General features: G+C 54.3%; 1 protein-coding gene across 4 annotated transcripts in view; it reads left to right on the plus strand.

Annotated features, from left to right (window-relative positions):
* Window positions 1-19,858, plus strand: part of CACNA1A (calcium voltage-gated channel subunit alpha1 A) — a 277,546-nt gene extending 257,688 nt beyond the window's left edge. For 2 of the 4 annotated variants that reach the window (XM_047776880.1, XM_047776881.1), the window contains exons 38-47: window positions 2,554-2,659; window positions 11,320-11,427; window positions 11,561-11,661; window positions 13,326-13,435; window positions 13,540-13,678; window positions 13,831-13,944; window positions 15,411-15,446; window positions 16,394-16,580; window positions 17,213-17,463; window positions 18,256-19,858. In XM_047776880.1, the coding sequence (XP_047632836.1) occupies window positions 2,554-2,659; window positions 11,320-11,427; window positions 11,561-11,661; window positions 13,326-13,435; window positions 13,540-13,678; window positions 13,831-13,944; window positions 15,411-15,446; window positions 16,394-16,580; window positions 17,213-17,463; window positions 18,256-18,972 (1,869 nt within the window). In that variant the 3' untranslated portion in view covers window positions 18,973-19,858. The remainder of the gene's footprint in view (window positions 1-2,553; window positions 2,660-11,319; window positions 11,428-11,560; window positions 11,662-13,325; window positions 13,436-13,539; window positions 13,679-13,830; window positions 13,945-15,410; window positions 15,447-16,393; window positions 16,581-17,212; window positions 17,464-18,255) is intronic. The other 2 variants (XM_047776879.1, XM_047776878.1) reach the window with 1 other exon arrangement.
* Window positions 19,859-22,634: the final 2,776 nt, after the last annotated feature.

The following is a 22,634-nucleotide window of genomic DNA, read 5'->3' on the forward strand; positions in this document are numbered from 1 at the left end:
CTGCTTGGCTGAGCATGGGGTGCGTGTGAGCGTGTACAAGAGAGAAGGAGTGAGTGCCCTTCCATTCCCAGTCTCTGCAAGGCCACCATGGGCCCATAAGACACCTTTATGCAAATTTGAAACCAGCATCCTCTCTAATGAACGTTTTGTCGGAAAATTTTCGGAATCCACCAGTGCAGCAAGGACAAAACACTTTTCTGCTGGGAAGTTGTCATTGAAATACAAAACTCGGAGTTCCCATTGTGGCACAGCAGAAAAGAATCTGACTAGGAACCATGAGGTTGCAGGTTTGATCCCTGGCCTCATTCAGTGGGTTAAGGATCTGGCGTCACCATGAGCTGTGGTGTAGGTTGCAGACGCGGCTCGGATCTGGCATTGCTGTGGCTCTGGCCTAGGCCAGCAGCAGCAGCTCCGATTAGACCCCTAGCCTGGGAACCTCCATATGCCACAGGTGTGGCCCTAAAAACACAAAAGACAAAAAAAGGAAAAAAATAAATACAAAACTCCAGTGTTCCCATCGTGGCTCAACAGGTTAAGAACCTGATATAGAGTAGATAGCAATGAGATCCTGCTGTATAGCACAGGAAGCTATATCTAGTCACTTGTGACAGAACATGATGGAGCATAATGTGAGAAAAAGAATATATATATGTGTGACTGGGTCACTTTGCTATACAGTAGAAATTAACAACAATGTAAATCAACTATAATGGAAAAAATCATTAAAAAAAAATAAAACATAAAAAAAAAAACCCGGAGTTCCCTTTGTGGCACAGTGGCAACAAATCTGACTAGTATCCATGAGGTCGCAGGTTCGATCCCTGGCCTTGCTCAGTGGGTTAAGGATCTGATGTCGCCATGAGCTGTGATGTAGGTCGCAGACAGGGCTCGGATCTGGCATTGCTGTGGTTGTGGTGTAGCCTGGCAGCTACAGCTCCGATTTGACCCCTAGCCTGGGAACCTCCATATGCCAGAAGTGCGGCCTTAAAAAGGCAAAACAAAACAAAACAAAAAAATCCAACATAGGAGTTCCTGTTGTGGCTCAGCAGGTTAACAACCCTGACTAGTGTCCATGAGGATGCGAGTTCAGTCCCTGGCCTCGCTCAGTGGGTTAAGGATCTGGCACTGCTGCAAGCTGTGGCAAAGGTAGCAGACGCCTTTCAGCCCTGGCATTGCCATGGCTGTGGCATAGGCTGATGGCTATAGCTCCAGTTTGACCCCTAGCCCAGGAACTTCCATATGCCATGGGTACAGCCAAAAAAAAAAAAAAAACGAACCTGACATAGTGCCCATGAGAATGTGGGTTCAATATCTGGCCTCACTAAGTGAGTTAAGGATCAGGCATAGCCACAAGCTGCAGTGTAAGTCCTAGATGCAGCTCAGATCTGGTGTTGCTGTGGCTGTGGCTTAGGCCTGTAGCTGCAGCTCCAATTTGACCCCTAGCCCAGGAACTTACATATGCTGCAGGTGCTGCTGTAAAAAGAAAAAAAAATACACAAATGCATGATTTCTAAGATGGGGAGCCTTTGGTGCAGTGCACAACCTGCACAGCTGTGCACAGTGGCCCAGCCTGTGTGTGTTTATATACCACCTCCATCCCCCACCATGCCCCAACCCATCCCTGTGTTCTGCTCCAAGTTTGCCATCCCCTTCCCCATCTCCAAATCTATTCCCTGCCAACCTGTGTCTTAATCCTCTGGTGAACATCAGTCTCCATCTCCATGCCATCTCAGCCTGGGCTGGTGCACACCAGCCCAGCATCCTCTCCTGGAACCACCAAGCATGGGGAACAGAGCCCCTGCCTGGGACCCAGGGAATCTTTTCTTCCCTGGGCCATGGGAGCACCCCTCCCCCCCCTTCCCCTTGCCATCGCACAAAGAGCCAAGATCCAGACATGCCCCTGAGATACACTTTCCACGGAGCTATGAATGAGTCTCGAGATTCCGTCTGCATGTGCCCCTGTCTGCCCTTCTGTGTGTCATGGCCTTGCTGCATGTCCGTGAGGGGCCCGCCCCATCAGTGGGGTGGGGGGGTGCACCTTTCTGCCTGCCGCTTCTCAGAGGAATGATGTGGTCTGTGCCCCTCTAGTCTGGTCTGGGCCGGGTTGGGGGTGGGGAGCCAGTGGCCCTTCCCCTCCTGTGGCTGTGGCCACAGACCCCCCTCTCCCCTCCTTGCCTGGCTGCTGCATGTCTGCTGCAATCTGGCTTGAGCTCTTCTTCTTAGGGGTCAGAACGGAACGGAGCTGTCCAGAAGAACTCTGGGGCAGGGCAAGGATCTGGGCCAACCTTGGAAACGCCAGTTCTGGGGTCCATTGGGTGGGTGAGGAAGGGGCAGGGGCTCAGCAACATAGAACCCCCAGTGCCCTCCCCTGGGGCCACCGAGGGCAATCAGGAAATGGAGCCTTAGGACAGGTAACCTAAGCGGGGGTGGGGGGGGTGTACCTTAGCCACTGCCTTCAGAGTTCTTCCTGGGGCTCCCTGGGGAGGGTGGGTCTGGCTCACAGGACAGGGAAGGGGCGCCTTGGAATGACTGCCCTTGCCTTTGGTTTCACAGAGGCTCCTGCGGATGGATTTGCCTGTCGCTGATGACAACACCGTCCACTTCAATTCTACACTCATGGCCCTGATCCGCACAGCCCTGGACATCAAGATCGCCAAGGGTAAGGACAGGGATGGGAGCGGAGAGGGTAGGGCTGGGTGGATGGAGCCAGGGCCTCAGAGGGCTCAGCCATTCATTCGCTCAGCAAATATCTAGAGCTCACCTCTTGAGTGCCAGACATCACTCTAAGCCTCGAGGATGCAGCTTACCCTTCCCATTGCCGGGATGGGTACTCAAGGAGGTTGTGACAGGATCATGTGGATACCTGGGCAGGAAGTGCTCCAGGCAGAAGGACCAGCAGGATCAAGGGACCATGTTGAACAGACTCACCCTCTAAGCATGGGGGTGCCACGCAGCCTCAAGGGCAGAGGAGGGACCTGCCCCCATTCGCCTTTGAACAAGCTCCCTCTAGCCACACACAGTGGGGAGAATGGACTAGAGGAGCCCAGGAAGGAGGCTGATGATGTTACTCAGGTGAATGCAGGATGGCAGCTTGGATGGAAGGGGTGTAGAGAGTTCATGTTCTGGATATTTTCCCGGTGTCAAGACAACCAGATGGCCAATGTGTGGGCTGTGAGCTGTGAGGGAAAGAGAGACATCCAGGCCACCCCCAGGGCTGGGGGTCCCAGTGCCTGAAGGACGAAGCCACCGTTGCCTGAGAGGAAAGGGACAGGAAGAGAGGGTTTGGGGTGAAGGGGGTGGGGGTGAGTGTTGACTGTGGCATGTGGAGATGGCGGCCATGCAGGGGGCTCTCCAACTTGTACTTCTAGGGTGGGAGGGTCTCCTCAGAAGGTTCTGAAGGAAGATGAGTTTTCCCGACTGGGCTGGAGATGTAGAGTTAGGAAGCATGAGATGGTGGCAGATTTTTAAGCCAGGAGACTGAGCTGGGCGAGCTCTCTGAGGGGATGAGTGTGCACCAAGAGCCCCCAAAAAACTAAGCCAGTAGCCACCCCAACATTAAAGGTGACCAAGAGGAAGTTCCCATTGTGGCTCAGTGGTAACGAACCCAACTGGTATCCATGAGGTTGCAGGTTCAATCCCTGGCCTCGCTCAGTGCGTTAAGGATCCAGTATTGCCATGAGCTGTGGTGTAGGTTGCAGATGTAGCTGAGATCCAGCATTGCTGTGGCTGTGGCATAAGCCAGCAGCTTTAGCTCCAATTTGATCCCTAGCCTGGGAACCTCCGCATTCTATGGGTACAGACCTAAAAAGAAAAAAGAAAAAGAAAAAAAAAGTAACTGAGAAAAGGTGGCCAGGGAGGTGGATGGAGACCAGGGCAACAGAGGCTCCTAAAAGGTGTCTCCAGTGTGTCAGGTGCTGCCCAACAGCAAAAGAAGATAAGGACCAAGAGTGGCTGGCAGGCAGTTCCCGCTGTGGTGCAGTGGGATCAGTGGCATCTTGGGAGAACTGGGACACAGGTTCGATCCCCAGCCCAACGCATTGGGTTAAGGATCTTGGCATTGCCACAGCTGTGGCTTAGGTCACGACTATAGCTCGGACCTGATCCCTGGCCCAGGAATGGCATACACCATGGAGCAGCCAAAAAAGAAAAAAAAAGTGGCAGATTCTGTGCCAGGTCACCACTGGTTACTTTGACTGGGGCAGCTCTCGTGAAGAGGTCATGGCCTCTCCTGTCCGGAGGGGGTTTTGGAAGCCTAACAGTGACTGGTTGTGACCTAACAGCTGTTGGGACAGTGAGGCAGGGAGAGAGGCACATGGAGCACCAGAAAGAAGGAAGTTGGGACTGTTGCTGGTGGAGGCTGGGTCCATCATCCAGCAGAGGGTTGGAAATCAGGGGCAAAAAAGAGAGGTCAGGGCTCCACCCAGATGAAGACCAGGGAGATCAGGAGGAAGGAAGACAGTTCTTCAGGGCCACGTGTTGCTACTGGGGTCCTGGGGAGAAGAGGGGAAGAGGAGGCAAAGCCAGAAGTTGCTGGGAGGGACCAACTTCAGGAAGGGAGACCAGCAGCTTCCAGTGGGACAGTGCCTGGGGGTGCATAAAAAAACAGACAGTATTAGAGCCTGGGAATGTGCAGGTGAAGGTAAAGAGGATGGGGGAGCCTCTGGATGGTGGGGAGGGATTGGCATATTATTCCAAAGCTTATCCAGGTGTGATATCAGAATTCAGTTCCTTGTAGTTGTAGAACTGAGGTCCCCATTTCATTTCTGGCTTTTAGGGAGGGGTTGTGCCTAGTTCCTGGGGATGCATCTTATTCTTCCTGTGCTCCAAATCTCTGACTTCTGCTTTCAACTGGAGAAAATGTTCTCCTTTTAGAGGGTTCCCCTGATTAGGTCAGGCCCACCCAGATAAGTTCTCTATCTTACAGTCAGCTGTTTTGGGACTTTGATTATATTTGAAAAGTCCTTTCATAGCAGTACCTAGACTAGCATTTTGATTGAATAACCAGAAGCTTGCTGGGAGAGAGGGAGCAGCTTGAGAATTCTGCCTGCCACAGTTCCCTTATCTGTAAAATGAGTCTAGTAGTGCACCCACTCTTGGTACACAATGTCTTTGCAACCTTTATGCTATTTCCCTCTGGGGACCTGTATTCAGGGATTCCAAGACAACCCAAGACTTGGGTTCAGTGATTCACTAGAAGGACTCACAACTGAGAAGAACTGTTTTACTCATGGTTATGGTTTATTACAGCAAAAGGATACAGATTAAAATGTGGAAAGGGGTGAGTTCCCATCATGGCTCGGCTGAAACGAATCTGACAAGGACACAGGTTCAATCCCTGGCCTCACTCTGGCATTTCCATGAGCTGTGGTACAGGTCACAGACTCAGCTTGGATCTGGTGTTGCTGTAGCTGTGGAGAAGGCCAGTAGCTACAGCTCCAATTCAACCCCTAGCCTGGAAACCTCCATATGCTATGGGTGCAGCCCTAAAAAAAAAAAAAAACTGCAAAGGAAAAAGACACATGGAGCAGGGTCCAAGAGAGACCAAGAGGGAGCTTTCCAGTGGAGTCACATGGACAATGCTTACTTCTCTCAGCAATGATTTGTGACAGCACATATGACGTAGTGTCAGCCATTCAGGCCCACTCGAACTTTGGTATTTAATGGGAGTTGGTCCTGTAAGCTTGGCTGACCTATGTTACTTGGCCTCCAGCCCCTTTAGTGGTCACACTGATACCACATGGCTCAAGGCCCCAAGCATAAATCATAATGCCAAGAGAAACTATCTGGCCTAGTCCAAGGCCCCCAGCAAACAAAGACACTCTTTTTTCTAGGTTTTTTTTTTCTTTCTTTCTTTCTTTTTGCTTGTTTAGGGCCACTCATATGGCATATAGAAGTTCCCAGAATTGGGGTTGAATCCAAGCTGCAGCTGAGGCTTTCACCACAGCCACAGCCATAGCAACACGAGATCTGTGCCACATCTGCAACCTACACCACAGCTCATGACAATGCTGGGTCTTTAACCCACTGAGTGAAGCCAGGGATTGAACCTGCATCTCATGGATACTAGTCGGGTTCATTACTACTAAACCACAAGGGAACTCCAACCCAGACACTCTTATCAGGCAGGATACCCTAAGGACCTAAAGGTTATCGCTCAGGAGCTCACCTGATTAGGTCAGACCCACCCAGATAAAACCTGTATCCTACAGTCAGCTGACTTAATACTTTAATTATATTTTCAAAGTTCTTTCATAGCAGTACCTAGACCAATATTTGATTGAATAATGAGAATCTTGCTGGGAGAGAGGGGGAGACCATTCGTGTCTTTTGTTTTTTTGTTTTTGTTTGTTTCGTTTTTGGGGGGTTTTTTGTTTGTTTGTTTTTGTTTTTTGTCTTTTTGCCTTTTCTAGGGCTGCACCTGCGGCATATGGAGGTTCCCAGGCTAGGGGTCTAATCAGAGCTGTAGCCACCAGCCTATGCCAGAGCCACATCAACTCGGGATCCGAGCCGCGTCTGCAGCCTACACCACAGCTCACAGCAACACTGGATCCTTAACCCACTCAGCAAGGCCAGGGATCAAACCTGCAACCTCATGGATCCTAGTCGGATTTGTTAACCACTGAGCCACAACAGGAACTCCCATTCATGACTTTGCAATACGTAGGGTGTAGACAACCCAAGTCTGCAGAGTTGTCCTTTACTGAACAGAACCCTTTCTATGGGACTGCAGCAAGTCCGGCCTTTATGACAGTCACCAGATTCCCCACTTGAGGATTTCAGGGACTTCTGGGGATGAGCCCACATGCTTGCCTGTCATTGTTTTCACTCATACCACAGATGCTACTCAGCTCCCAGAGGGTCATACCTCTACCACCTCAGAGCCAGGAACCCTTCCCCTTCCTGTCCCCTCCCACAGTTCCATGGACCACAGCTGAGCCAGGCTGTGGATTCAAGAAGGTCAGCTGATGGCTTAGAGACAACAGTTCTAAGAGCAATGACAGTCACAGTTGTTTGAACAGAATCGAGTCTCAGGCGGGCTGAGAATCCATCATTCTTTTTTTCAACACTCAGTTTGCTTCTTGATGAGGCCCACTCTCAACCCAGGTCCCGAAGTCAGCAGTGCCACAGAAATAAGAAGAAAGAGACACAGAAATAGAGTGGGGATCAGGGCTACCGCCTCCAAGAGGCAGTAGCAACCCTCTGAGCCAACTCAAGGTTTTTATTTACTATTTTCTACTTTCTTGTACGTGCAGGGGATAAATCGGTATTTTACTGCAAACGGATTGGAAGCAAGATATGCCAGGACAGGCATTCCTAAGCACATAAAGTAATCATAAATGTTTTAGCCCTCCCAGGCCATGATTTGTTGTTTGCTTCAAGCCACCTATGGCCTCTCCCACAAATCCCCCAAGGCTCCAGTCCTGAGACTGTCAGAGCTGATGGTTTTCCATCAGCAACATCAATGCTTCAGCAATCTTGTTTTCAAGATGCCATTTTTGATGTCATTCTCATTCATTTTGCCTCAAGGGTCATGAGAGAGTCACGAGACCTTGTAAGGTATAGACTGACCTCTACAGCCACTCTATGGCGCCAGTCTTTTCTTTCCATTCTTTATCACATCACACATTCATGCCTCCAACAGCTTCTGAACACCCTAAGTTCCTTTCCAGCAGGCAGGGGCTATCCTGGGGTGAATGGATTAACCTCAGTCATTCTTCAGATTCTTCAAAAATTGTGAGGCTGGAGTTCCCGCCATGGCACAGTGGGTTAAGAATCCAACAGCAGAGTCCCCATTGAGTCCCCGGTAATGAATCTGACTAGTATCCATGAGGCCAAAGGTTCGATCCCTGGCCTCGCTCAGTGGGTTAAGGATCCAGAGTTGCCATGAGCTGTGGTGTAGGTTGCAGACGTGGCTTGGATCCCACGTTGTTGTGGCTGCAGCTCCAATTCGACCCCTAGCCTAGGCACTTCCATATGCCGTAGGTGGGGCTCTAAAAAGATAAATAGATAAAACCAGAGAATGAGTACATAAATTGGTTTTCTCACAGTTGTAAGGACAGGACTCTAAAATCAAGGTGCCAACAGGTTTGGTTTCCTCTGAGGCCTGTCTCCGCAGCTTGTGGTCAGCCACCTTCTTGCTGTGTCCTCACATGGCCTTTCCTCTGTGCATATGCACCCCTGGTTGTCTGCCTCTCTCTTCTAGGGACACCAGGCCCATTGAATTAATGACCCACCTTTGTGACATCATGTAGCTCTAATTACTTACCTAAAGGCCTCATTTCCAAATGCCATTACCTTGGAAGTTAGAGACTTAACATGAATTCGGGGGGGACACAATTCAGTTTATAATGACGATGTCTTCCTTTTCTCCACTAGAAACAGGAAACGTATTAGCTGTAGGGAGAAAGGGATCTTCGGCAGGAATGTTGTGTTTTCTTCTTTCCCTTCCCATGTCTCTGAGAAGGAGCCACAGAGGGAGTTCCCATTGCAACGCAACAGGTTAAGGAGCCCATGTAGTCTCTATGAGGATGCAGGTTCAATCCCTGGCCTCGCTCAGTGGGTTAAGGATCTGGCGTTACCTACCAAGTAGGTAACCTCTAGCGTTATCAAGCTGCAGCATAGATCACAGATGCGGCTCAGATCTGGAGTTGCTGTGGCTGTGGTGTAGGCCAGCAGCTGCATCTCTGATTGGAACCCTAGCTCAGAAACTTCCATGTGCCACAGGCACAGCTTTAAAAAGAGAGAGGAAAAAGAAGCCACAGAGACCCCACGCATCTCACTTCACTGCTGATGGGAGACATAGCTATGCTTTCCTAGAGGAAAGAAAAACTGCTATAGGCTGGTGTCAAGGGTGTTGAGAGCCCATTTACACAGATGGTTTTTCCCAGGGGTCTCCCACAGCCTCCCAACCTGTGTCCAGACCCACCAATCAGCCCCACCCCCGTGCAGCTCAGCCGGTGACCACAACCCCCTGTATCATTAAATCCTACAACCATCAGCAATGAAGACCAGACTGTGGAATGCGCCCTCTGGTGACTAGGTGGTGAACAACAACATAAGTGCCTCGCTGAGAAGTAAAGCAGGAAAAAGGCTTAAAAGTGGGGGGGGAGGTACTATTTTAGGTTGGGGGGCGGCTAGAAGACCTCTTTTTTTTTCCTTTTTAGGGCCTCACTTGAGGCATATTGAAATTCCCGGGCTAGGGGTCGAATCGAAGCTGCAGCTGGGGGCTTCTGCCACAACAACAGCAACGCAGAATGCAAGCTGTGTCTGCAGCCTACCATGCAGCTCCCGGCAACACCAGATCCTTAACCCATGGAGCAAGGCCAGGAATTGAACCCCCATCCTCATGGATATTGTTGGGTACTTAACTGGCAGAGCCACAGCAGGGACTCCATAGAAGACCTCTTTGATAAAAGGTTTGGGCAAGGGCCTGAAGGAGGTGAGGGAAGGGTCCACATAGATATTTGTGGAAAGAACCATCCTGGAAGAGAAAACAGCTCATGCAATGGCTTTGAGCCAGGACAGTGCTTGGCATGTCTGTGGAGCAATGGAGAGTTTAGTGGGGCTGGAACAGAGTAGCAAGGGGGGAAGTAGAGGTTACAAGGGCAGTTGGTGCAGGGCCTTGTGGACTTGGGTATCACTTTGGGTGAAGTGAGAACACAGGAGGGCTCAGAGCAAAAGAGGTGAGAACTGACTCAGGTGTTCAGGGGCACCCTCTGGTGGTTGTGGGAGGATGAGGCAACCCAGACAGAGGTGACTGCACTGGTCCAGGCAGTTCAGCTCCCCATCCCCTCCATAGCCTTACTCTGGAACAGGATCTAAGCTTTACCTGAAAAAAAGAGGCCCTTCTGGAGGTTTTTCTCAAAATAAAGGCATCTGTCTCCAGAGCCACATGGGGGAAGATGAGTGAAAGTTCCACGCAGTGCCTGGCAGATGTCTGCAGTTTAACCCACATCTGCTGAGAAGAAGAAGCTGGGCAGGGGGTCCAGAGGCAGCCTCAGAATGGGGAAGGAGGAGTGGGAGAAGGAAGGCCAAGGAGGGCATATGCTGAGTGACAAGATATGAGCAGGAAGTGGAGGCAAATGGGGATTTGGGGCCTGCCCGAGCAGGCTAGCTATTCAGCCAGCATGCCCCTGTGGATGGTTGCTAAAACACTGAAATACTTCTCTATTGATTGGTAGCCAGCCCCTGCCCTTCCCCAGATCTCCTGGACCTCATCCCATAATTCAGCAACCACAGGGTTAATATTTGGCCCAGCAGGGAGCCTTCAGGCCCTTGTTCTAGCCCTGTCATCAATGTCCCTTCCATACTCAGGGGTAAATGTTGAAAACAGCATCCCTGTGCCCAGGGTTGGGGGCTGTGAAACAGGAGTAGAAGCAGGGAGCAGGCTATTGTATCATTCAGGTTGGATGAGAATATGCTGCTGTAACAAACAGCCCCAAGGTCTCGAACTAACAAAAGATTTGCTTCCCACTTCCATTATGTGGGAACTTCTGGGGTTGGCAGGGGCTTCCGCTCATCAGTCACTTAGGGACTGGGCCTGAGCGGGCAACCACTGTCACTAGTGCTCCTAGCCCCTGTGGCAGAGGGAACGAGAACTCAGGAGAGTCCTGCACTGGCCATGGAATGCCCAAAGGGACATCTCACTATGCTCACACCTCATTGGCAAGAAGTCATCACATGACCCCGGCCAACTCCAGGGGACCAGGAAGGGCCACACTCAGGTGCACTCAGGCCAGAGGGATCAGGAATCACTGCCAAAGAGCCTTAATGGCCAATTGGTTGGGGTGAGGGACCAAGAATGGGGTGAGGGACCAAGGATGGGCTCCATCCAAGGTCAGCATTCATAAGAGGGACAACTTGGTTCAGGGAGAAACCTCTTCTATCAGGGCTGCTCCCCAAGCCTTACCCAGGCTCCCTACGGCAGATGCCGTCCTAACTCTGCACCTTAACTACCTTGATTGTCAAACAGCTCAGTGAGGCAGGCACTATTGCCATCATCCCCATTTCAAAGATGGGAAAACTGAGGCATAGCAAGGTAGACTAATAGCCAAGTCATCCAGTCGGCAAGTGGGAACCAGGTTAGCCCCTCTGGATACTGGACTGTCCTCCACCCAGCCGTTCCAAGGCCCTGGCCCTACTGAGGACCAGAGCCCATGTGGTCAGTCCCCTCTCCAGGTCAGGCCCACAGAACCCTGGAGACCTGCCAGGAACCAGAACACCAGAGTGTGGGTCAGCAGGAGCCACTGACTTTGCTGCTGCCCCTAGGCTGGCTGACGCCCAACCAGGCAATCAGGGCTTCTCTGTTCCCACTCACAGGCGGAGCCGACAAACAACAGATGGATGCCGAGCTGCGGAAGGAAATGATGGCCATCTGGCCCAACCTGTCTCAGAAGACACTGGACCTGCTGGTCACCCCTCACAAGTGTAAGAGCCAGGCCTGGCCTGGCCCCGGGTCTCTGTCCCGCCAGGAAGGAGGGGGAGGGAGAGGAGGTGCAGGGGACAGTGCGGCTGGTGCAGAAGGGCCCCCTCCCATGGTGAGCTCACCCTGTGCCCCCAGCCACCGACCTGACAGTGGGGAAGATCTATGCGGCCATGATGATCATGGAGTATTACCGGCAGAGCAAGGCCAAGAAGCTGCAGGCCATGCGTGAGGAGCAGGTATGCCCCTGGCCCCGATGGCCCTTCCTTCCTATCTCCATCGTTCTGGGGACACCCAAGCTGGGAGAGAGTGGTTTCGTTATCACTCTGAGGACCAACGAGAATGGTGGGGTATGGCCAGGCTCTAGGGCGGGTCACCAAGGAGACAGAGCCTGAGTTAGCTCATCTGCTCCACCAGCACTTACTGGGCACCTACTGTGTGCCAGGCACTATTCTCAGCTCTGGGGGAGGAGGGGTGCATCTGTGAGCAAAAAAGACCAGAATCCCTGCGGAGCAGAATTTCCAGTTGGAAGAATGCCAGCAGTGACAGATGACTAATTGATACGGCATTGCAGAAAATAGTAAGCACCATGAGAAAAAGCAGGGGTGGGGGAGTGGGGGACAAAATATGATTTGAAGTAGTCAGGGGAGGCTTTGCTGAGGTTGTGACATCTGAGGAAAGTTTTGAAGGAAGAGGAAAGGGAGTAAGCCAAGCAGATACCTGGGGGGGAAGAGGGAACAGCCAATGCAAAGGCCCTGAGGCAGGATCATGAGTTCGAGTTTGGGGAACAGCAAGGAAGCCAATATGGCAGAACAGAGTGTGAGAGAGAGGAAGTGGGAGGAGACAAGGGTGAGGAGGTGACAGGGCCGATTTCACAGGGCCTTGTGGGTTTGGGGGGGCTTTTGACTGGGAGTAAGGTGGGAGCCACCAGGGCTCCTCCATAGAGGAGGGAAGTAACTTCATGTAGGTGTTCACTTGTGCCCTCTGGTGGCCGTGGGGGGTAAGGGTGGGAGCTGTGAGCCCTGGGAGGAGGAAGCTGCTCTGCTCCAGGCCAGAGATGATAAACCAAGACCCGGATGGGGCCCTGTAGGGGTGAGAAGTGATCCAATTATGAATGGATTTGGAAGGAAGAGTCTAGAGGACTGGCTGATAGATCAGACCTGAGTGTGTGTGTGTGTGTGTGTGTGTGTGTGCGCGCGCGTGTTGGGGTGTGAAAAATGACTTTGAGGGAGTTCCCATTGTGGCTCAGTGGATTAAGACCTCAACTAGTCACCATGAAGAGGCAGATTTGATCCCTGGTCTCATTCAGTGGGTTAAAGATCCGGCATTGCCGCAAGCTGCAGCATAGGTTGCAGATGCAGCTTGGATCCAGTGTTGCCATGGCTGTGGCGTAGGTGGGCAGCTGCAATTTGACCTCTAGCCTGGGAACTTCCATGTGCCACAGATACAGCCGTAAGGAAAAAAAAAAAATTTAAAAAGAATGACTTCTTGGAGTTCCTATGGTGGCGCAGCGGAAACGAATCCGACTAGGAGCTATGAGCTTGCAGGTTCAATCCCTGGCCTCGCTCAATGGGTTAACAGTCCGGCGTTGCCATGAGCTGTGGTGTAGGTTGCAGATGCGTCTAGGATCTGGCGTTGCTGTGGCTGTGGTGTAGGGTCGGGGGCTACAGCTCCGATTAGATCCCTAGCCTGGGAACCTCCGTATGTCGCAGTTGCAGCCCTAAAAAGACAAAAAAAAAAAAAAGGAATGACTTCTGGGATCTCACCGGGGTGGGAAGAGCATACCCTGCATAGCGTCCGAGCTGCAGCCTTGACCAGCGCCTAAGCCTCGGGCACCCTCCTCCACCTGTCCTCTGGCCCTCCCCCCAACCCTGTGCATACATTCTGCTCTCTGCTTCCCCAGAACCGGACACCTCTCATGTTCCAGCGCATGGAGCCCCCATCTCCAACGCAAGAGGGGGGCCCCGGCCAGAATGCCCTCCCCTCCACCCAGCTCGACCCAGGAGGTGGCCTGTGAGTTCCTCTGGCCAGGAGGTGGGGGGAATGGGGGTGCCTATCCCAGGTGTGGAACCCCCCAGAGTGCCCACCACAGCCCTGGTCTCTGTGCCCCCACACAGTATGGCTCATGATAGCGGCATGAAGGAGAGTCCATCCTGGGTGACCCAGCGAGCCCAGGAGATGTTCCAGAAGACAGGCACATGGAGCCCAGAGCGGGGACCCCCAACTGATCTACCCAACAGCCAGCCCAACTCTCAGGTGCCTCCATCCCTCACCGCCCCCTTGTCTCCAGGCCTGGGTGGTACAAGAGGGTCTGGCCCCCACACCTGCAGCTCCACAAACCCCAGGCCAGCCCTGGGGTCCATGGGTCAGGACCCGGGGCTCATGGGGCCTCGCCATCTGCCCCGCAGTCCGTGGAGATGCGAGAGATGGGCAGAGATGGCTACTCCGACAGTGAGCACTACCTCCCCATGGAAGGCCAGACCCGGGCCGCCTCCATGCCCCGCCTCCCCGCCGAGAACCAGGTGAGGGCTTTCACCCACCACCCTGGGGCCTGGGGTGGAGCTCCCTGCCCCTTTGGGCCACACCTGGAGCAGCTGGAGGTCCTGCTCCTCTTAGCTCCTCCCAGATGGAGAGCTGAGAGGGGATGAGGTTCTCCTGGGGTGGGGTACAGTGACCATCACCAATTGGGGGTGCTGAGGCCACACGTGGGGGTCACGGAGGGGGTATGGAGAGGTGATGTGTCAGGCCCAGGTGAGAGCTACAATCAAGAAGGTACAAGCACGCTCAGAGTTCCCATTGTGGCTCAGCAGGTTAACAACCCAACTAGCATCCATGAGGATGCAGGTTCAGTCCCTGGCTTCGCTCAGTGGGTTAAAGGATCTGGCATTGCCATGAACTGTGGTGTAGGTTGCAGATGCGGCTCGGATCCAGCATTGCTGTGGCTGTGGCTTAGACTGGCAGCCACAGCTTAGATTCATCCTCTAGCCTAGAAACTTCTATATGCTGCAGGTGCAGCCCTAAAAAGAAAAAAAAAAAGGAACATACATGCGTGTGTATGTGTGTGCATACATGCACACAGGCACGTACATGCACAGAATGTGTGTGCTCATATACGTGCAAGATTTGGGGAACTTGCCAGGTCCTAGGATCTGGTAGCAGAGCCTGGGGTGGGCCTGGGGGCAGCTGAGGTTCGTCTCTCTGTCTGATCTCTGTGCGGGCTGCTGGCGGGGAGCAGGTGCGTGTGCCTGATGTGTGTCTGCGTGTGGCTGCTTTACCCAGATGCAGGGCTTGGTTAGAGGCAGGCAATCCCAGTGCCCCAGGGCCCTTGGGGACAGAGGGTCCAGAAGCATGGCTGGCTGCCCACCCTGAGAGGCAGGGCAGCATGTCTGACTGTGGCGGGCTGCCCGTGCGCTGTGCCGTGATGTCTGCACGGGGTGGAAGGCTGTGCTGTGCCTGGCTGGGCCAGGGGCCTGGCCTCTAGCTGCTGGAAACTTCGGTGGGAGGCGCCCAGCCTGCATGTGGCTGCCAAGCCCCCATCTCCCTCCCCACCCACCAGGACTGATCTGGGCCCCAGGAGAGGGGTGGAACAAGCCAGCTGACAGCCACCCCCTCCTGCCCCCCCTCAAGCTTTGAGTGTCAGTGGAGCCAGGGCTGGGACGCATTGCATGAGGCAGAGCCCAGGGCCAGGGGCCTGCGGCCACGCCGTCCCATCTGTTGGTCTTGTGCCTTTGCCATCTGTCTGTGGTGTCTCCTGTCTGTCTCCTCTGTGCCCCTGGGAGGACGGCCAGCCGGCCCAGGGGTCACCCACACACTAGGGACTTTAACCTCTCTCTACCTCCCCCTTCCCCTCCCTGCCCCAGATTCCTCCTCCCACTCCCCACCCTGGCATCTCCTCCATGTACCACCTCTCCACTCTCCCTCTCGGCTTCTATATTTATTTCCTTCTTTCTGTTTTTTCTGTGTGCACCATCCCGTGGGGCTGTGACAGAGGAGAAGGGGCCGGCCACGTGGGAATAACCTCAGTGTATGTACCGCAGCGCCTGCCCGCTGCCCAGCCGGGTTCCGGCCCCCTCTTCCCGCCCACCCCCCCTGTCATCTCTCCTGTCCTCAGACCCCACCCCTTCTTTGCAGACCACACCCCCCTCCAGTCCCGTGGAGCCCCATCCTCGTGTGTTGTGTTCTCTGTGTACACCCACATATGCCGTAGGGGGGACAGAACCTGCCCTCCCTCCCGCCAAGCCCCCCCGCAAGCCAGGGGGTCCATCATTCCAGAAGCCTGACCTACAGACCTACTCTTTCTTGGAGGCTCTTTCCCCTGTCACAACCCTTAAACCTCCTGCCTCGGGCAGGGAGGCTGGCCCCTCGGCTGGGCCAGGCCCCGGGCCTTGTCTGCCCCATCTTCTCTCATCTCCCAGCAAAGAACCTGGCTCAACTTGGCGGTTGGTGGGGAGACACATGCAGGCTCCCAGGCTGCAGGCCAAGAATGAAAAAAGCAGTCTCCCCCCGCCCCAACCCCTGCCATCCTCACAGAAGCCAAACTCAGGTGGGCAGGAAACTCCAGGCCCAGGTGGCTGAGGAGGACAGTGAGCTGGGTGGCCTGGCCCTGGGCTTATAGGCCTGACACCAACAAGAGACAGAGGCCCCTCCCCCACCTGGAGAGCAGGCAGGACCCAGGGTCCAGGGCTCCCCTGGACGGAGGAAGCTCTGCCCTTTGGCCCGCCTGCCTGTCCTGGCAGCAGGTGAATAGAATAGGGCCTCCTAGCCAGAACTCAGGATGAGCCCAGGAGGGGACAGAGGAGTGAGTCCTGGGGCCCTGGTTGATCAGGAGCTGAGTCCTGTGAGCCCCCCTCCCCAGTCCCACCCCTGGATGGTCACCCCCGGGTCACCAATGGCCAGTGGGGCAGGACAGACCAGGACTGCTTGGCGCCAGCTGCTGACCCCAGCCCGCCGGCCTGTCCCCCCCACCCCCAGACCATCTCAGACACCAGCCCCATGAAGCGCTCAGCCTCTGTGCTGGGCCCCAAGGCCCGGCGCCTGGACGACTACTCCCTGGAGAGGGTGCCGCCCGAGGAGAACCAGCGGCACCACCAGCGGCGCAGAGACCGCAGCCACCGAGCCTCCGAGCGTTCACTGGGCCGCTACACGGACGTGGACACAGGTGGGTCGCCATTCAGGTCTCAGGGCCTGGAGACTCTGTAAGGGGAAGAGGAAGAGGAAGACAGAGCAGGGCAGACACTGAGAGAGCAAAGACGGAAAGGCCTGGAGGAGTTCCCGTCGTGGCTCAGCGGGTTACAAACCCGACTAGTATCCATGAGGATTCAGGTTCAATCCCTGGCCTTGCTCAGTGAGTTAAGGATCCGGCGTTGCTGTGAACTGTGGTACAAGTCGCAGACAAGATGTGGATCCCAAGTGGCAGTGGCTGTGGCTGTGGCTCAGGCTGGCAGCTGTAGCTCCAATTCAACCCCTAGCCTGGGAACTTCCACATGCCGCAGGGGCAGCCCTAAAATGCAAAAAAAAAAAAAAAAAAAAAAATGAACCCGAAACAGTGTCTGTCCATGAGGATGCAGGTCTGATCCCTGGCCTCGCTCAGTGGGTTAAGGATCCAGTGTTGCCGCAAGCTGTGGCAATAAGTCAAGGATGCAGCTCAGACAGATCCTGTGTTGCTATAGCAGAGAGAACCAGCACCACTCCCAACACCCACCAGGCCGTTTCTGGTGTCCAAGGGAAGGTGCCCATGCCACCCCTCCCTCACAGCCATCTGTCTGTCTGTCTTGATTCCATCCGGCCCAGGCTTGGGGACAGATCTGAGCATGACTACCCAGTCTGGGGACCTGCCATCAAAGGAACGAGACCAGGAGCGGGGCCGGCCCAAAGACCGGAAGCATCGGCAGCACCATCACCACCACCATCACCACCACCCCCCGCCGCCAGACAAGGAGCGCTATGCCCAGGAGCGGCCTGACCATGGCCGGGCCCGGGCCCGGGACCACCGCTGGTCCCGCTCACCCAGTGAGGGCCGTGAGCACATGGCACACCGGCAGGTGGGTGTGGCGGGAGACACCCCTGATGGGGAGCCCTTGGGGTCCAGGAGAGGAGGGGAGCCCATACCCCACAGCCACTCTGGCAGAGTCCCCATTCCCACTCCCACTGTGACCTCTGACTCTGCCCACCACTGGGCTCCCCCAGCCAGAGGGGCCTCTGCAGGGGTGGACACCGCCCCCTGCCACTTTGATTCCCCACTCTGCCCACCCCAGCCCCCCTGCCTGCCTGCCACCCCCTCCCCGCCTGCCCGAAGCTGCTTCCTCTTTGGTTGTGGATCACTTTTGAGTTTCCGGCCAGCGTGGTCTTTAATTCATGCCCACGCTGGCTGCCTGCTGCCTTTTGCTTTCCTTTAACCCGGCTTCCGTTTTTTGTTTCGATTATGATTTCTGTCCTCTGGACGCCTGTGAGTAATTTTTGAAACTTCTGCTATTTTAACCCCAAAACTTACAAAACTCCATTTCTCATTTCTCTTTTCACTTTGTTGTGTTGGTTTTCGACTTCCCCCTCCCTCCTTGTCTCTCTCCCCTCCTCTCTCTCCCCTCCTCCTCCCTCTCCCCTCCTCTCCTTCCTCCCCTCATCCCCTTCCTCCTCCCTGTGGCTGTTGCTTTTCTCCTTTTTTTCCATTCAAATGTCCTGTGTCCCCCTCTCTTCCTCCTCCCTGTCCCTCTCCCGCCCTCCTTTGGTTTTCCTTCGCTCCCCACCCTCCCGTCCTCCGTGTCTCCTCCCGTCTCCTTCTGGTTGATTTTGTTGTATCTTTTTTTTTGATTTCCTTTGTTTCAATTTTCGTGTAGGGCAGTAGTTCCGTAAGTGGAAGCCCAGCCCCCTCAACATCTGGTACCAGCACTCCGCGGCGGGGACGCCGCCAGCTCCCCCAGACCCCCTCCACCCCCCGGCCACACGTGTCCTATTCCCCCGTGATCCGTAAGGCCGGCGGCTCGGGTCCCCCGCAGCAGCAGCAGCAGCAACAGCAGCAGCAGCCGGCAGCGCGGCCGGGCCGAGCGGCCCCCAGCGGCCCGCGGAGGTACCCGGGCCCCGCGACTGAGCCTCTGGCCGGGGAGCGGCCGCCCCCGGGAGGCCACGGCAGCAGCCGCTCGCCCGGGATGGAGCGGCGGGGCCCGGGCCCGGCCCGGAGCGAGTCCCCCAGGGCGTGTCGCCACGGCGGGGCGCGGTGGCCGGCGCCCGGCGCACACGCAGCCGAAGGGCCCCCGGGCCCCCGGCACCACGCTTACTATCGGGGCTCCGACTACGACGAGCCCGACGGCCCGGGCAGCGGCGGCGGCGAGGAGCCCCGGGCCGCCGCCTACGATGCGCCGCCCCCCGCGCGCCACATGTGCTCGCCCAGGACTCCCCGGGCCCCGGGCCCGGCCTGCGCCTCGCCTTCCCGGCACGGCCGGCGACTCCCCAATGGCTACTACCCAGCCCACGGACTGGCCAGGCCCCGCGGGCCGGGCTCCCGGAAAGGCCTGCACGAAGCCTACAGCGAGACCGACGACGACGACTGGTGCTAAGCCCGGGCGAGGTGGCACCCGCGCCCGCCCGGCCCCCCCACGCACCCCACGCACACGCCCCCGGGGAGGAGCCGCACCGGCCGCGGGGCCACCTCGCTGCCATCTGCCCAGCAAACGGGGGAGGCCCGGGAGGGCCCAAGAGAGGACCAGCCGGACGACCCCGAACTCTGGAGGAAGTCCCCAGGTCCAGGACACACCAGGGCGTCCCACAGAGACCCTCAGCCCGGACAAGCCGCTCCTGGGCAGCGACGGCGCGCCCCCAACCCAGCTCGGATCCCCCATGATGGGGGCCCTCCGGGGCAGACAAACCACACAGCCAAGGGATTCGAATTAACTCAGCCATTTTTGGAGAACCTTGGGGAAAATGGAAATTTCAAAAAAAAAAAAAACATTTTTAAAAGAAAAACGGGGAGAAAAAAAATTGCTTCTATTGATGAGTTTTATCATCTCAATTGAATCTTTCCTTTCCCTGGTGAACGCGAGCTGGTGGCCCGTGTGTGGCGAAAAAGGCAGAAGCGAAGCGGAAACCCAGCGTCCCACACAGACCTCCACCAGACACACTCATACCCCACACACGTTCTCAGACACACACAGGAGTGCTTGCTGGTTATACCAAACCCTACTATTACTGCCTGCAGAAATCAATTTAAAACAAATAAACAATTTTAAAAAGGACAAAAAAATTAATGATTGAGAAAAGAAGCATTTTTTTCTGACATTTGGTCCTGCTTGAAATAACAAAAAGAAAAAAGAAAAAAAAAACACCACCGATTTCCTTTGCTTCTTTTTTCCTTTTTCCTACCTTGTTTGAAAACTGTGGGCTTGGGACTGTGAATTATTGCATGACATTCAAAAAGAGAAAAAAAATAAAAAAAGTTGAATCAAAGGGCCTCTGGATGGGAGTGGTCTTTATATCCTCTGCAAAGTGCCCTCCAGTTCTCTTCAGGGGAACCTGGGAAGGAGGCACATTGAAAGTGGCTAAGGGTAGTTCCTGTTGGGGCTCAGTGGTAATGAACCCAACTATTATCCATGAGGACACAGGTTTGATCCCTAGCCTTATTCAGTGGGTTAAGGACCTGGCATTGCCGTGAGCTGTGGTATAAGTCACAGGTGCAGCTCAGATCTGGTGTTGCTGTGGCTGTGGTGTAGGCCAACACCTGCAGCTCTGATTCATCCCCTCGCCTAGGAACTTCCTTATGCTGCAGACCCTAAAATTCCGAGAGCTAGGTACCCAGAGCTCCAGGGGTCCCAGCTGCCTTAAAAAGCCTGAGAGGAGTTCCCGTCGTGGCGCAGTGGTTAACGAATCCGACTAGGAACCATGAGGTTGTGGGTTCGGTCCCTGCCCTTGCTCAGTGGGTTAATGATCCGGCGTTGCCGTGACCTGTGGTGTAGGTTGCAGACGCGGCTCGGATCCTGCGTTGCTGTGGCTCTGGCGTAGGCCGGTGGCTACAGCTCCGATTCGATCCCTAGCCTGGGAACCTCCATATGCCGCGGTAGCGGCCCAAGAAATAGCAACAACAACAACAACAACAATAACAACAACAACAACAACAACAAAAAAGACAAAAAAAAAGCCTGAGAAAGTGGAGTTCCCATCGTGGCGCAGTGGTTAACGAATCTGACTAGGAACCATGAGGTTGTGGGTTCGATCCCTGGCCTTGCTCAGCGGGTTAAGGATCCGGTATTGCCGTGAACTGTGGTGTAGGTCACAGATGCGGTCACAGATGCAGCTGTGGCTGTGGTGTAGGCCGGCAGCTACACCTCCAATTCAACCCCTAGCCTGGGAACCTCCATGTGCCTTGGGAGCGGCCCTAGAAAAGACAAAAAAAAAAAAAAACTTGAGAAAGCTAAAGCCAAAAACACTGACCAGGATAGGGGACAGGGCAGTACCCCCCACAGCCCCCCAGGGCTCCACCATCTGCTGCTGCTTCTCCAGGCCGGGTTGTACTGAAAGCAACAATCCTTGGTGACCATCCTGCATGATCAGCCACTGAGACCCCAGGGAGCATGTATGTGTGAGGTCTCAAATGTTAGCAAAACTCCTATTAGAAACACGCTGAGGAGGTAACTGGAAACCAGTTGAGGGGCCCTTTGCCCAGATAGCGTCCCCACCATCCCCCACCGTGGGAGGTAAGCCTTGCCCCAGGCCTGGGCATCCAGCTCTCCCACCCCACCCCACCCACCTGCACCCAAAAAGCTGCCTCTGAAGGGCTCCACCACAAGCTGTATCCCATCACACACTTTCCTGAGATGCCTCTAAATTACCTATAGGAACTGGGGAGTCCTTGAGGTCAAAGTTCAGAGCAAAAAAAAAAAAAAGTGGCCAAAAAAAAGACGGTCACAGCGAGTTCAAGTTGAAGGCAGGTATCAGAGGTACCAGTGAGGGCAGGGTTCTTAAGAAGGGATTGACACCCTGTTCTCCCTCCGTCTTCAGCCCCAACCCCCATATCTGTCCATCAGCCCACAAGGCCTGTACACTCCCACTCCAGGACTCCAGGCTTCCAGAAGCTGGCCTGGAGGAAGAAGATGGTAGGGACCCTCACCCTGCTGCTCTCCACCCCCAGGGCCTCATCTCCCTGCCTATTCTGTGAATGCTTCTGTGAATATAGTCAACAGCCACAAAACTGTAGTTAATAAGAGCTATGTTGAGTCAGGTAAGGAAAAGGCCAGCTGTACCCCTTGTTCAAATTGAAGTGAAAGACTTTTCTTTGGTCTGAAAAGGCAGCTCCTGGTTCTCCCAAGAAAGGGATTTCAGAGAATCCCACACAATCTGGAGACAAGGAGAGGGGGCTGGTCCTCAAGGAATATTGGGGTACCGGAAAAGGGATATCAGAAGAAGGGGATTCAGAAGCTGAGCAGAGGGACACTAACCAAAGACATCTACCACACCCCAACTTTGGGATCAGTCATTTGACTCTGAGGGTCTTGGCTCAGCTCCAGCTTCACTGGCTGTGTGACCTTAGGAAAGTGACTTAACCTCTCTGTGCCTCTGTTAGCTCATCTATAAGAGGGAAACAGTCATGGAGCTGTTAATGCCAATTAAATGCATTGTTCTATATCACTCATCAGCATACTTTTTCTTAAAGGATCAGAGAATAAATATTTTCAGCTTTGAAGCCTGGCAGTCTCTGTCTCAGCATGTCAACTCTGTTGTTGCACAGGGAAATCAGCCTTAAGTAAAGAGTAGGTGTGGCTGTGTTCCAGTAAAACTTTATTTATTGGAGTTCCCGTCGTGGCTCAGTGGGTAACGAATCCAACTAGGAACCATGAGGTTGTGGGTTCGGTCCCTGGCCTTGCTCAGTGGCTTAAGGATCCGGCGTTGCCGTGAGCTGTGGTGTAGGTCACAACTGTGGCTCTGGCGTAGGCTGGCAGCTACAGCTCCAATTGGACCCCTAGCCTGGGAACCTCCATGTGCCACGGGTACGGCCCTAGAAAAGACAAAAAAAAAGACGGAGGTGTGCAATGGAATACTACTCAGCCGTAAAAAAGAACAAAATAATGCCATTTGCAGCAACATGGATGGTACTAGAGACTCTCATACTAAGTAAAGTCAGTCAGAAAGAGAAAGACAAAAACCATATGATATCACATGTATGAAATCTTTTTTTTTCTCTTCTTTTTTTTTTTTTTTGTCTTTTTAGCTATTACTTGGGCCGCTCCCA

This window comes from Phacochoerus africanus, chromosome 4, assembly GCF_016906955.1.
Source record: "Phacochoerus africanus isolate WHEZ1 chromosome 4, ROS_Pafr_v1, whole genome shotgun sequence".
Taxonomy (NCBI): domain Eukaryota; kingdom Metazoa; phylum Chordata; class Mammalia; order Artiodactyla; family Suidae; genus Phacochoerus; species Phacochoerus africanus.